The following is a 13,503-nucleotide window of genomic DNA, read 5'->3' as shown; positions in this document are numbered from 1 at the left end:
CCTATTTATGTAATCATTAGTTGCATTCTTTTCGCTGTTTTCGCGCCACTTGACTACAATAAACAGTTCGTTGTTGCTATGTTTTGGTCATATCTAAAAAGCATTAATCTCTTGACTGTTCACAACCAATATTTTAAAAACAAATTTATTACCCTCTGCATGCATAGGGTAAAACCAAAGACTTGTAAAACCTGTTCTTCTAATGTAAAAGGCATTGCTTTTGTCAGTTGGTTCTTTAAAAGTGTTTATATTTTAAAAAGCTTATTAAAATATTTCTCAAAAAAAATCAGTTATGACTATGCTGCAGCTGAAACCTTTATTTTTTAATTAATTCTTCGTCACTTAGTCTTGTCAAATAAATACTTTTGTTGTCTAGGTGATGTAATTAGTAAAGATTAAACCGCTAACGAGCTTTTATAAGTACCGGGGGAGTGTATATGAAATTATAGATAATTGTCAAGGAAAAATCCTCGAAAAATTTTCGATAATCTTGCTTGAACTACTTGTATTTCCCAAATTATTTTATTTGCACTTTGCCGTAAGTTAATGTTTTATATTTAGGCAAATTATTTCCTTTAATTCACGCAGTTGTTGTTGATTGTTACAACTCCCTCCCCCCCCCGACTTGGGAAATTGACATGTTTTGACTGTAGTTTTCGTGCATTTAGAGTTTGCTTTTTCGCTGCCACAGATTTAAATGTCTTCGACCAAAGATAAACAAGTATATGAAAATGAGTTGCAGCAACAACTGTGTAGTTCGTTTACAGTATTTAGATTTTGTAAGGTAAAGTATTTTGTTGACCATTTGTTGGGGAAGTGAATTTTAAGTTGTGTTGGTGAGAAGTTAAAATGGAAGCTGGCAAAGAAAGAAAAGAAAAAAGACTACGAAAAGGTTCTCTTGATGAAACAAACGAAAACTTGGTTGATAAGGAACGAAAACATCGTAAAAAACGAGAAAAAAACCGGAAGAAAGTAAGGTCGCCAGTCCCATACTCTGACAAAGGCAAAACATCGACGAATTTGGGACAAGAGAATGTAGCGTTAGCATTGGATGAAACAAATGCTCGAGAGGGGAAGACTGATGAGCTTTCACAAGTGAAGGAGTATGAAGATGTAATAAATACTACAGAAGCTACAAATGATGAAGGATTGAATTCAAAAGATGGTGGCTCAAGTAACATGAAACTGGTAACTGTTGAAGATGGCATTGAAAATGTTAGTGGTCAAAAGGAAAATATAACAGATAAAGTAAGTTTATTTATCTTTTAATTCATGTTCAAAACATGTATTTGTCAAGCCCATATAGACCTGAATGCCAGTAAATTTTCTTTAACTTATATGAAACCTATCAAACCTAAAATCAAATCTGTAGAATTTGTTTATCATATGGAAAGACGAAATGATGAAAATTGGTGAAGGAGGAAAGGGGAATTGTGGTGCTAGAGAGGGCTGCGGAGACAGTGTTGTGAAGGAGGGAAGAGAGTTGTAGTGCTACAGAGGGGTACAGAGACTGTTGTGATGTGAGGGAAGGGGAGTTGTGGTGCTACAGAGGGGTACAGTGACTGTGTGATGTGAGGGAAGGGGAGTTTTGGTGCTACAGGGGGCTAAAGAGACTGTGTTGTGAAGGAGAGAAGGGAATTTGTGGTGCTACAGAGGGCTACAGAGACTATGCTGCTAAAGAGGGGCAGATAAATTAATGGCTATGTCAGCAGTTTTAGTTTAAAAGAAAATGATATGTTACTGTCAGCAAACTTACGTGTAATATGTTATAATGTAATGATAATGACTAATTTTCAATGAATAAGCGTGAGGTCTGTAAGCTTAAATCAATACGAGAAACAATATGGCCCTACATGTGTTTACCTGTTGAATTTTTTTGGGCAGTAAAACATGGTCAAATGATTCAAAAATTGCGATGTTCAATACTCGATGCTAATCAAATTTATTATTTTCCCAGAAAATAATCTTATCTATCAATTTTCGTTTTCTGTCTTGCGGAATTGTTTGAATCGGTGAAATGTTTTTGAAATTGGAACCAAAACAAAAACAGATTGGTAATTATTTTGAACAACGCATCGCTCATGATCAGCAAGTGTTTCTTTGTCAGTACATAAAAGCAATAGCAACATGATTTTCACTTACAGTGAAGTGAGCAAAATATCTACATGACACTGATGGCAGGTGATGGTGATCTTTATGTTTTCTTGATGAGATTGAGGATACGTTTCTAGAAAGGTCATAACTATCATGTCTCGACCATTAATCTGATCTATTTTAATGAACTTATTCACCTCAGATAAATAAACAGTTTTTCACGTTTGAAAACTTGACAACATTGTAACGATTGAAGTTTGTTCTTGTGTTTATTTCTAACAAATGCTGACCTCGAAAAAGCTTTATGTGACACGGCCGAAAAAATCATCAAAACACGTTCAGGTTTGTTGACTTTGCCGTAAAAATTTATTTTTCGTTCATTTTTTCCCGTTTTGTATATTGATGGGACGTTTTACTTTAGTCGAATTATGTATTTGGAATTGTTGATTGCTTGCGACAACAGCATCATGCAATGCGTATCTCTCATGCAATAAATTTTGATGAAAGAATCTACTGAAATATCCTATCAAAGAATGCTAAACTAAACATTGAATATATTATGTCTAGAAAATATTTGTATCTATGTTTTTCGTCTGTGTAATTTTATCTACGTTATTTAATCTTAATTTTTGTAAGAAAATCTTACATTGTCTGATGTTTAAATTAAAATTTTCCAGAAATATGATTCTAAGAAATTACTAAGTTAAATAAAATTTTATTGGAACTTTGATGTATCAAACATTAAGAAAATTAAGCGCAAAGCATTAAGAAATTTTTTTTTAATATATCATTTGAAGAGTTTCTAAAATTTGATTATAATCGGTATTTTTGCGGCAATCTCTATTTTTGTCCGAATGATTTTGTTAGAGCGATGTTTGTTTAACAGTTTAACATTCCCTCTGTTATAGGTCTTGGAGACGTTGAATGAAGAAGGAGAATTTTCAAAAGCCATGGATAATACATACATGCCGCAAAGTACAACTGAAATGTCATTTACATCTCCAGTTGAAACTTTCTCTGATCTTCATGGTAGTTCTACATCTGTAGTGTTAAAGCAGGATTCATCTTTGGACTCTTTGCAGCAATGGAGCGAACATGGATCGTCAAACTTAGGATACCAAGAGGAGAAAATTGTGCTAAAGGATACGCCGGTGTTTGAGAGGATTTCTGAAGATGTTCAGGTACCAGGAAAAGTTGTTTTCCCTGAAGTTCCTAACGTACAAGATGACCAACGTGTCGTGTTGCATGATGGGAAGATTACTTCAGTGCAGTCGACACCAGTAGAGCAAGTAATGAAAATTGGTAAGATGCGCTCGAATCGATGTGCGATTTTTCAATCATTTAATATTTTGAACATATTTTACACTAACTTCACGTCACTTATTCGATTAAAAAATAACTCGTTACGATTATAGTCTTTGGATACTTCCGGTATGAAAAGATTTCTGATGTGTTTGTTTTGAAAGTTCACAATCTTCACCATCACGTGATTAGAACCAAAGCCATCCACAAATTACACTCCTGCTGAAATATCTTTATAAATTGGGCTTACTTTGCCAATGAACGGGATTCAACTACAAATTTAAAATTTTATGATTGGATTAAAGATGTCACGTGTTCCATTTCTTTATAGGGAACGTAATTGAAACTCACACGACATTTGTGAAGAGTCATGATTCAAGTTCTGTTAATCATGATGTCATCGATGATGAGAGTGAACTACCTTGGGCTATGTACAGATCTCTTGATCCTGTTTTTAAAAATGAGGATGAACAAATTGAAAAATGGAATGTAGATGATGACTTGGAGGATTATGGTAAACAAACTACATTCATAATTGATGATTTGATTTCATTTTAGTTTAAAGACTGTTCGTTTTTAGTTTGTGAATTTTTCTTTCAGCTTTTGACGCAAAGAATGATTTGCCTGACATTCATGGTCTGTTTCATAGTCTGGAAGATGAGAAGGAAAGTTTATTTATGTCTCGGAGTATTTTTGACAGCGAGAAACAGAAAGCTAAATATGAATATATTGATGAACTCAAATCACAAATGGTGGACTCCTCTGTAGAGAAGTACGTTGAGTCATTTCATAGAAGTATCGAAGATGAGATCTTGATGATCGGAAGTATTTCACTGGAGCATGTTCAGGTATCCCAGTCGGTTGCTTGTCCAAAAACTTAAAAAACTTTATGTTGGATCATCAATTTTTAACTTATTTTTTCTGGAAAGATTATCTCGGATGAATGTAAATGTAAACCAAGCAATCTATTTATTAGAGAATGGTCAAACTTCATCTTGTATTGTTTCAGTTTTACTACAGTAACCAAAGTAACGTTATTTGTTCTCAATTAGTCATTAAGTTACAAACTGTTCTTGTTTATAGTGCGGTCCATTGATATTGCTCCTTGAGAAAGCTTACAATGACTAACTGACTAGCAAGTTAAATAACTCAATCATTCATACACAGTTTCTCTTTACCATTATACAAGCAAGCTCCATAGGTCACTTTTATACTGACTTTTGTATATTTATTGTTGATATAGGAGGAAGAAAGGCGTCTTAGAGATGAACATATCCAGTATCAGCAACAGCTCGGTGACATTCAAAGGAAACGATTGGAAGAGATTTTGGTGCGAGAGGAAATTGCAAAGAAAAATGTGATGGAGCGGGTAAAAGAGCGCAGGAAAGCCTTAATGCGACGTGAGGTAAAGTTCTATTGACATAAAATGATAATGCCCTTTTATCCACTCATATCCATAACAACCACATAAAGACTTCAAATCTTCTTTATCATTTGATTATTTTACACAGTATATATGTAGAGTAATCAACGAAGGACATTTAAAACTTTACGTATCTTGGATACTTACGTTAAATAAGGCAAACTTACTGATACAACGAATGTGCTAAGCTTCTGAAATCTTCTTGTTTTTATCAGAAACATTTGATGCAAAGAGACCGTCTACTACAAAACAAGATACACCAAGCATTTCGTCGCTCAGAACATCAACTTCTAAAAGCTCTTGAGGCTAGAAAAGCTGAAGTGAAGGTAAGAATATTGATTCATTCTTAACATCTTACAGCTGTGTTATAAACGAAGTAATTGTAACCGTTAGTTTCATTTTACAATACTAGTGTTGTGTTGCCAGCAGTTAATCATTGATTCATTCTTAACATCTTACAGCTGTGTTATAAACGAAGTGATTGTAACCGTTAATTTCATTTTACAATACTAGTGTTGTGTTGCCAGCAGTTAATCCATTATTTAATATAATTTATCTTGGATAAAGTTACTGTTCAATTTCAGCTCATATTTCTGTCACTCCCTCCCTGTTTTAGACAATGTATGGAGAACTTATGATGGCCGATGGTGAATACGGTGGAAGTAAAGGACGAAGGTGGAAAGTCGACTGGAACAGATCACCTCAGCCTATTCAAATCAAATTGAAATGCCTCCGTGGAATCAAAGACAAATTGCCAGGTTTGCTGCCAGCAGTATTGTAGAGATTTAGATCTTGCACATTAGGTGTCCCATCTTTTTTCTTTTAAAGAAGTTCAATGGATTAAATCTTGCATATCTGGCGTCAGACCTTTGAGTTTCATCTCTTTTATTGCTCTATGACTATAAGATATCGCATTTTTTGCTTTTTATATTGGAAAATATTTACAGCTGGTCGTTATGTTTTGATGGCGTCATTACACAACCGTCTTGGTGGTCACGTGATGAAATGGTCGAATCTTAAAGGTCAACAGTGGGGTGGAGCAACTTTACCATTGTTTCACGAAGGAGAATTTTATAACATTGAAGTGAAGGTAATAATTGTAATAATAATTGATAACAATTAAGTGATAAATTTTTGTTTTAACCTATTTGCAATCACAATTTTCGGCATCTTCATCATTCAAGTCTTTTCTCCTAACAGCCAAAGATCTTCGTAAATTAACGTAATATATAGGTGTAATTTCAATTTCTGGTCTAGATATATGCTCTGTATAGTTGGTTAAAAATGAAAACTTTCATTCTATGGCTGTCCCAGGGTTCCACTTACTATCGTGTATTTGTATTCTTGTGTATTCTCCAGGATTGTTATGAATCTTGTAGTCTCTGTGTATTCTCCAGGATTGTCGTGAATCTTGTAGTCTCTGTGTATTCTCCAGGATTGTCGTGAATCTTGTAGTCTCTGTGTATTCTCCAGGATTGTCGTGAATCTTGTAGTCTCTGTGTATTCTCCAGGATTGCTATGAATCTTGTAGTCTCTGTGTATTCTCCAGGATTGTCGTGAATCTTGTAGTCTCTGCGTATTCTCGTGTATTTTTATAACAGTCATCTCACTACTATGTGCTGTTTGGGACAAAACAAAAATTCAACAATTTCTTTAGATCGACCAAAGTGTGTTTACAGTTTGTCCTGCAAGACCGGATATTCGTCCCGGTATGGTTCTCGTATTTGAGTTGTTTCTTCTTCGAGGAGCCGTCACTCCAACTGACCGTGTGGTGGCTTGGGGCTGCTTTCCCATTTGTGATTCGAATTTTAACGTTGTTGAAGGAAAGTAAGTGTTCAAATGAAGCTGAATGTTTGTTCGGAAGAGCTTCGTTTATTTTTGTACATGTTCAATCAATTGATTATCAATAAAAACATTTCATCAATTTCAGTGGGGAATGCTACTGATTCTTGTGAGGTTTTTGACATGTGTGAGTTTATATTTGTCTGTTTGACCTTAGATATAAAACTCCTTTCCTTCGAGGAGACATTGATCCAAGTATAGATACGTATCAAAGAATGGAGGAGTTAATCACTGATGATATTGATCATTGGTTGTGTAATTTGTACTTCGAAGTTGTTCTCTTGCCGAGGTAAACGTTTTGTTTAATAGTAATGGTTTTGTGATTTGAATTATAATTACACTGCTCATTTATAAATCAAACACACTAAAACAGTATTTTGAAATATATAGCGAAAAACGTTTGTGTCTTTTCTATTTCTTCTCTGATGAATCTTTTAAAGATAACATTGGTGTAGAACTGGAGGTGAGAGTATTGTATATGAAATACAAATTGATTTTATCTTCAGATATATGTCAGGTCAAAAAGAGTACGAAGTTGAGTTGCAGTTTACATCAAATTTACTGGGTCATCCTAAACGCACAAAAACTGGGGAGGAGTTAGCTGATGGAGAGGAGCCTGTATACGGATCTCACAGTGATCTTCAGTCTCAGAGATCTGGTGGATCGCGCCCTAGTAGCAAAGTTTCCAGTATTATGGGGTGAGTCGTGTTTTTTTTTGTCCGTAAATTTTAATCGTTTGTTTTTTTTTCAGATAAATCTGTAAGTTGTTTTGATATATCAAATCATTTTGTTCAATAGAACAAGTGTTGCTAGTGAAGTGCAAGAAGATAATAACAACGAAGAAAAAATTCCTGTTGATAAGATGACGACACTGGGTCCTGATCTTCAATTACCTACTACTTCATATAAGGCTCATGTAAGTGTCTTCCATAAGGCATCGTTATGGTACTTTGTTCAATTGATCTTCAGTTCATTGTTAGGATTTATCAAGTAGAACGCCAACCAAACCTCCTTATTGTGGTCTTTGACGTGTGTTTATTGCAAAAGTTCATGATTAGTTGTTGATATGTTGTCTCCTTTTCGTAAAACGTCCTTTTCCCTTTTTTGCCAGTCTTCATCGAGCGACGTTAACGACAATATACGTGACGGGCGGCCATCGACAGTTTTACATACTTCACGCAAACTTCATGAGGCAGTAAACGTTTTAAATGGATTGTATGAAGAAGAGAGCGACTCTGACATATCTGAAGATGAGGTTGCTAAATCACGAAGACAAGATGAGTTTCAACCCGTGAAAGGAAAACCAGGAATGTTTTATAAGGTCAGTTTATGGTGGTGGTCTTTAGTTGTTGTAACCATAACATGGAGGCTTGACTGCTCAGTTGTATAAGGTCAGTTTATGGTGGTGGTCTTTACTTGTTGTAACCATAACATGGAGGCTTGACTGCTCAGTTGTATAAGGTCAGTTTATAGTGGTGGTCTTTACTTGTTGTAACCATGCCATGGAGGCGTCGCTGCTCACTTTTATATCCTCTTCTACTAAAAATATATATGGTCAAACTTTCAGTATATCTCTTAAAGTTGATCTGATCGAGTACTGCAGCATCATAATCCCATAATTCAGTTCGAGCATAGCTGCATGCGAGAAAATTACTTTAACTGCCAACTTGCCACAAAAGCCCTAACAAAATTGTTTCTTTTGCAATAGCAATAGGACACGTTTTGTATTTTGATAAAGTTATTGAAAATTAAGGTCTTATGTATATCCTGCATTGTTCCTAACTCTCAAAGTTGTGAATTTTTTTCGTAGAAACACGTCAACAATCCTGTGGATACTTATCATAGAGCATTGTACACAATGCTACCTAAGACACCATTACTTAGTAGTGAATCTGGCAAGAAAAGGAAGTTGACGCACTTGGAGGAACTTAACCAGCATTCATTCTCTGTGAAGTAAGGCAAAATTCTTAATGTTATTGATGCTTTCAGCAATTTAGAAATTGATTAGCATTAAATTCTGTTAGCAAAAAACGCTCTGTGGATAAATAATGACATTTAAGTTTCATTACAGATACGACGATTTTTGCGAAAAAACAAATAGAATTTTCTTCTTTGATACAAGGCAAACTAAACTGTCTTCATATTATATGTTTGTAAATGATGATCGTCCAGGTTAATAAAGTCCTGAGAAGGACTGTTTTTGTTGTTGTTGACTGACGTTTCGACAACCTTAGCGGTAGTCATCTTCAGAGTCAAATGAGGAGTAAACGTCAGGTTAGCCGTATTTGTTGTCTGGTTCTTACGTCATTGTATTGTGTGTACAGGAAATGTGCAGGAAATGTGTATTGTCTTTGTGGATTAGTGTGAAGTGAAATATTTTATTTTTAGTTGTGATGTGTGATTTAGGTGTGACGTTTTTAGTTGTAGTGTGTGGGTGTCAATTGTGTATTGTCATTGTGAATTAGTTTGAAGTGTAATGTTTTTAGTTGATCGTTTGTTTGTATTGTGAATAAGTCGTTTGTAAGGTGCCGGTAATTGCTGTGATCTGTTCAGGGGGGTTTGTTCCAAGATATAACCATACTCCCGGGTTCAAACCATTTACTTTACTGTCTTCATATTATCACTTCATGTAGAAGTCGCTGGTCAAACAAAGGTCGTCTACCACGACGTGGTAGAGAGAAAATGCAGTACATTGGACGACAGTTCCTTTCAGAACTTGGCCTCTCACAGTGGAGATCACGTGAATTCTGGGCAATGATGTTGATGATTATTATTACGTGGTTTATTCGCATCTACGCCCATTATGGTGGACAGTGGATTTATCTGAATGCAATTTTCATTCCCATCAATAAGTAAGATTTAAATGTGTAGTTATTTAATTCACTTTCCCTCAATTATTGCAATGTGTCTCTCCCCTCAAAAAGCACTTCAAATATCCTATGGTAAGCACGGATATCATTGATACTATTGAAAGAAACTTTGATAAGTGTTTATGTCGTAATTTTCAGTAAAGTCTGTTCTATCCCTGTGTGTGTCATCGTAGGTATAAGTTTTTAAACTCACACCAAGCAACAATTGAAAAAGAAAAATTCATGACATTATCACTTGCTTTTATGAGATTTTTGTATTCCTGTTAATAGCTAAAGTTTCTTGTTTTTACATCTTAAAATGTTAGAAAGTTTTGTCGTTGTCTTTTTTCTTTAATGTTTTGTTGGATTTTCTATTGTTTTATGCATTATTATTTCTTTTAGATTTGAGTTTTCACCCTACACAATTAACCTTAACTATCAAAATACGCTATTACCTACAAGACAAGAAATCTCTCTTGTTGTGCTTGGGCCTTTTACAAACATCGTCTTGTTCTGCATAATGGTATTTCTTAGCTGGATTGTGCAGCGATTGTTTGGACTATTTCCCAGCATACTTTCGCGATTTGTGATGGCTTATGGTATTAATACATTACTAGATCCTGTACTGATACTTCTTGTCGATACTGCTTTACAACGGTAAGCTTTTTTCTTAAATCATTGTCATGGGAACCAATGTCAGTTTGTGTCTGAACATCTTAAAAATGTCTTTTTGCTTTAACTGAAGGTTGTCTTTTTCTTACATACACGATGCATACCCTATATGAAAAGACTGGTCTCATCACGTGATTACCTTAACGAAAGGCAACCTTCCATTTGCGAATGCTCACAAACTTTTATTTTTTATCCTTCAGATATCGCTCCCTCGGTGGTGACAAACCAATTGGCGATGCTTATAAACTTTACTGGCATTTTGATCGTTATGAACAAAACGGCATTATAGGAATTTTTATAACAATATTTCTGTATATTGTTAGCATATTCACTACTGCAACTTTACTTTATATGTATTTCCTAAGAGTTCACAATAATGGACGATTACAGGATGTTTATCACAGGTAAACAACCAGGAGGGGCTCAATTTGTTGTATCCCAACTAGACAGTAGGGGGGGGGCTTTGATCAATTACATCACAGCTAAACATTCATTAAGGGAGTAGAAGGTTCAATCTGTTGTATCTTAGGTTAACCATATCAGGGGGAGAGAACGTTCCATTTGTTGGATATTTCATCATAAACCATGAATAGATTTTGAATCATCGAGAAAATTTAATTGTTATCTACATCTGAATTTTCAGATTGAATGGGAAAGAAGGTGAATTTTTCGTCCCTTATGATATGGAAGTTTCTTTGGAAGAACTGACATTCATATGTCGAAAGGCAGAGCAATGGAGAGGAGAAGAAGGCGAGCGACGTAAAGTTGCTGTTTATGATTACGTATGGGAAGAACAAGAGGTTAGACTGACGATGATGAATTAGAACAACTTACATAGAATATAGTGCATGAACACTGGGTTTATTTTTAAATATAATTGTATTATTTGCCCTACTTTTATCCTCTACTGTAACATATTAACCATACTCTCTCACCGCAATCCATAGTTTTTCATATCCTCTACTGTACCATACTAACCATACTCTCTCAGCGCAATCCATAGTTTTTCATATCCTCTACTGTACCATACTAACCATACTCTCAGCGCAATCCATAGTTTTCATATCCTCTACTGTACCATACTAACCATACTCTCAGCGCAATCCATAGTTTTTCATATCCTCTACTTTACCATACTAACCATACTCTCTCAGCGCAATCCATAGTTTTTCATATCCTCTACCATACTTCTTCAGCGCAATCCATAGTTTTTCATATCCTCTACTGTACCATACTAACCATACTCTCTCACCGCAATCCATAGTTTTTCATATCCTCTACTGTACCATACTAACCATACTCTTTCACTGCAATCCATAGTTTTTCATATCCTCTACTGTACCATACTAACCATACTCTCACCGCAATCCATAGTTTTTCATGTCCTCTACTTTACCATACTAACCATACTCTTTCATTGCAATCCATAGTTTTTCATATCCTCTACTGTACCACACTAACCATACTCTCTCACCACAATCCATAGTTTTTCATATCCTCTACTGTACCACACTAACCATACTCTCTCACCGCAATCCATGGTTTTTCATATCCTCTACTGTACCATACTAACCATACTCTTTCACTGCAATCGAAAGTTTTACATGTTTCAGCTTATTTTGTTACAGTTGGATGAAAAACTGTGGGAGAGAAGTAAAAGGAGTCAAAAAAATACACGAGAGATGACGACCCATACATCAATACATACATTACATTTGGATGGCCTGCGGGAACTTTATAGACATTTTTTGCGTTTACCTGATGGTGCAATTGTTGAGGTTGGTATTGTTAGACAATGTACTTATACAAGATGAATACTGATTGGTCATAGACTCGAATACGTTTCACTTCTTGGATGAATAAAGTTCCAGGTCTCATAATGCTAACAATTTTATTGACAATTCTCATCAACCTCATGAGTATTTTCTGCATGTTGACGAGCTAACGACCTTATTGGCCGTTTTCAAAAACTCTGCAAGAGAACGTAAACCACACTATATATATTTTAGGTATTTGGTGAGATGCCTTTGACTGGAGTGGATGAGTCAGTTAAGCAAGCAATACTACAAAAAAACACTTTCGAAAATATGGACTTGGTTAGTTCTGTTACAACATTACGATCAAGACGAGGGTCACATGTGACCGCTAATTTCTTCAGCTCAGTTGGAGTTACTGTAGAGCAAAGAAACACAAATAATGGGGGCTCAAGGCGACAGTCAAGGGTCCAGTTTAGTGACCTCCCTATCATTAAAGATACCCAAACATTGGATTTGCCTGGGACTAGTAATGGTCTGTTACAAAGTGAGTCACCCGTTTGATATACGCACGTTGGTTTATGTAACTCCGTAAAAATTATCGTCGTTGGAAGTGATTTAATCACAAATTTGGGCGTTATTTTCGCACAAAAACTCCGACAAGCTCATCACTAACCCTAAATCAATTCTTGCACCCTGTTTATTGGTCCATCTATTCTGTATTTCGCATGAAGAAAGTGTTCCTTACTGGATCTTGAATTGAAGAAAAATGCAGAAGATTGATATCCAATAATCGTGTGTGTCGAATGCAATCTTATCTTTATCTGAATCGAAAGAATTTTTTATAAGATATATCGTTGAAGTAAAAGTTCAAAACTTGCATCATATAATTTTATATGTATTTATTGAAACGATAAAACCTTTGCTTTTCCGATATTTTTTTAAAACATTTACGAAACCAAGAGCGCAAATCCGTTTTGAACAGTTGAGGAGGGGGAGAGGGTCAGGGAATAATGAAAGTTCTCCGTCGTCATCAGAAAAACTAGAGGGAACGAGTTCCCTCTGGCAACCCCCTCCCTCCAGGATTTGCACGCTTCTGAACCATTGGTCTGAACCATTTCGTTACATTTATTTGATGATTTTTGTTTTCCTGTTGCACTGAATCGATGTGTTTGGTTGTTTTTCGCTGATCATCAAGATATCAGGATATCAGAGAAAGAAAAGATATAATTATTTAAACAATGCTAGTATTTATTTCTAAATCACGTGACACGTCTAGTATTTTCATGTTCTAGTTTATTTTCTATATGTGTATCTATTTAACGTGAATATTATTTTGAGACTTTTTTTGTTTGGTTGTGCATAAACGAACAATTCATGCCAGTGTTCAGTTGAAGTCTTTTTTCATTCATTCACTTTCCAACAACAAATATACAGATGGCGATCTTTCAAAAGTCTTAATAAGCAAAAACTTAGCCATTATCCTTGAATTATCATCATAAATAAGTTTACCCCTTTGTCATGCAAATAGATCAATTGTTGTCTTAAATTGTTGTCTACGCTCTGA

At 35.2% G+C, this 13,503-nt stretch overlaps 1 protein-coding gene across 1 annotated transcript; it reads left to right on the top strand.

Annotated features, from left to right (window-relative positions):
• Window positions 1–629: 629 nt before the first annotated feature.
• Window positions 630–13,332, top strand: LOC124433343. Its single transcript, XM_046983105.1, has 21 exons — window positions 630–1,248; window positions 3,003–3,396; window positions 3,728–3,910; window positions 3,997–4,244; window positions 4,640–4,801; window positions 5,035–5,145; window positions 5,436–5,577; window positions 5,767–5,909; window positions 6,477–6,646; window positions 6,819–6,950; window positions 7,168–7,359; window positions 7,460–7,577; window positions 7,642–7,651; window positions 7,720–7,982; window positions 8,472–8,614; window positions 9,295–9,513; window positions 9,913–10,167; window positions 10,383–10,586; window positions 10,826–10,982; window positions 11,811–11,960; window positions 12,192–13,332. Exons 1-21 carry the CDS (start codon window positions 850–852, stop codon window positions 12,498–12,500), a joined length of 4,104 nt encoding a protein of 1,367 aa, XP_046839061.1. The 5' UTR covers window positions 630–849; the 3' UTR covers window positions 12,501–13,332.
• Window positions 13,333–13,503: the final 171 nt, after the last annotated feature.

The sequence above is a fragment of the Xenia sp. Carnegie-2017 genome, unplaced genomic scaffold (assembly GCF_021976095.1).
Source record: "Xenia sp. Carnegie-2017 unplaced genomic scaffold, XeniaSp_v1 HiC_scaffold_13, whole genome shotgun sequence".
NCBI lineage: Eukaryota > Metazoa > Cnidaria > Anthozoa > Malacalcyonacea > Xeniidae > Xenia > Xenia sp. Carnegie-2017.
Note: the sequence above shows the minus strand (reverse complement) of the source record. Positions and strands in the feature narration are given on the sequence as shown.

Excerpts from the sequence above, each read along its gene's own strand:
- LOC124433343 (XM_046983105.1), top strand. The coding sequence starts at position 850 with ATGGAAGCTGGCAAAGAAAGAAAAGAAAAAAGACTACGAAAAGGTTCT. Across the intron at positions 5,146-5,435 it reads CTAGAAAAGCTGAAGTGAAG|ACAATGTATGGAGAACTTAT; the intron begins GTAAGAATATTG and ends TCCCTGTTTTAG. Across the intron at positions 6,647-6,818 it reads TTTAACGTTGTTGAAGGAAA|ATATAAAACTCCTTTCCTTC; the intron begins GTAAGTGTTCAA and ends GTTTGACCTTAG.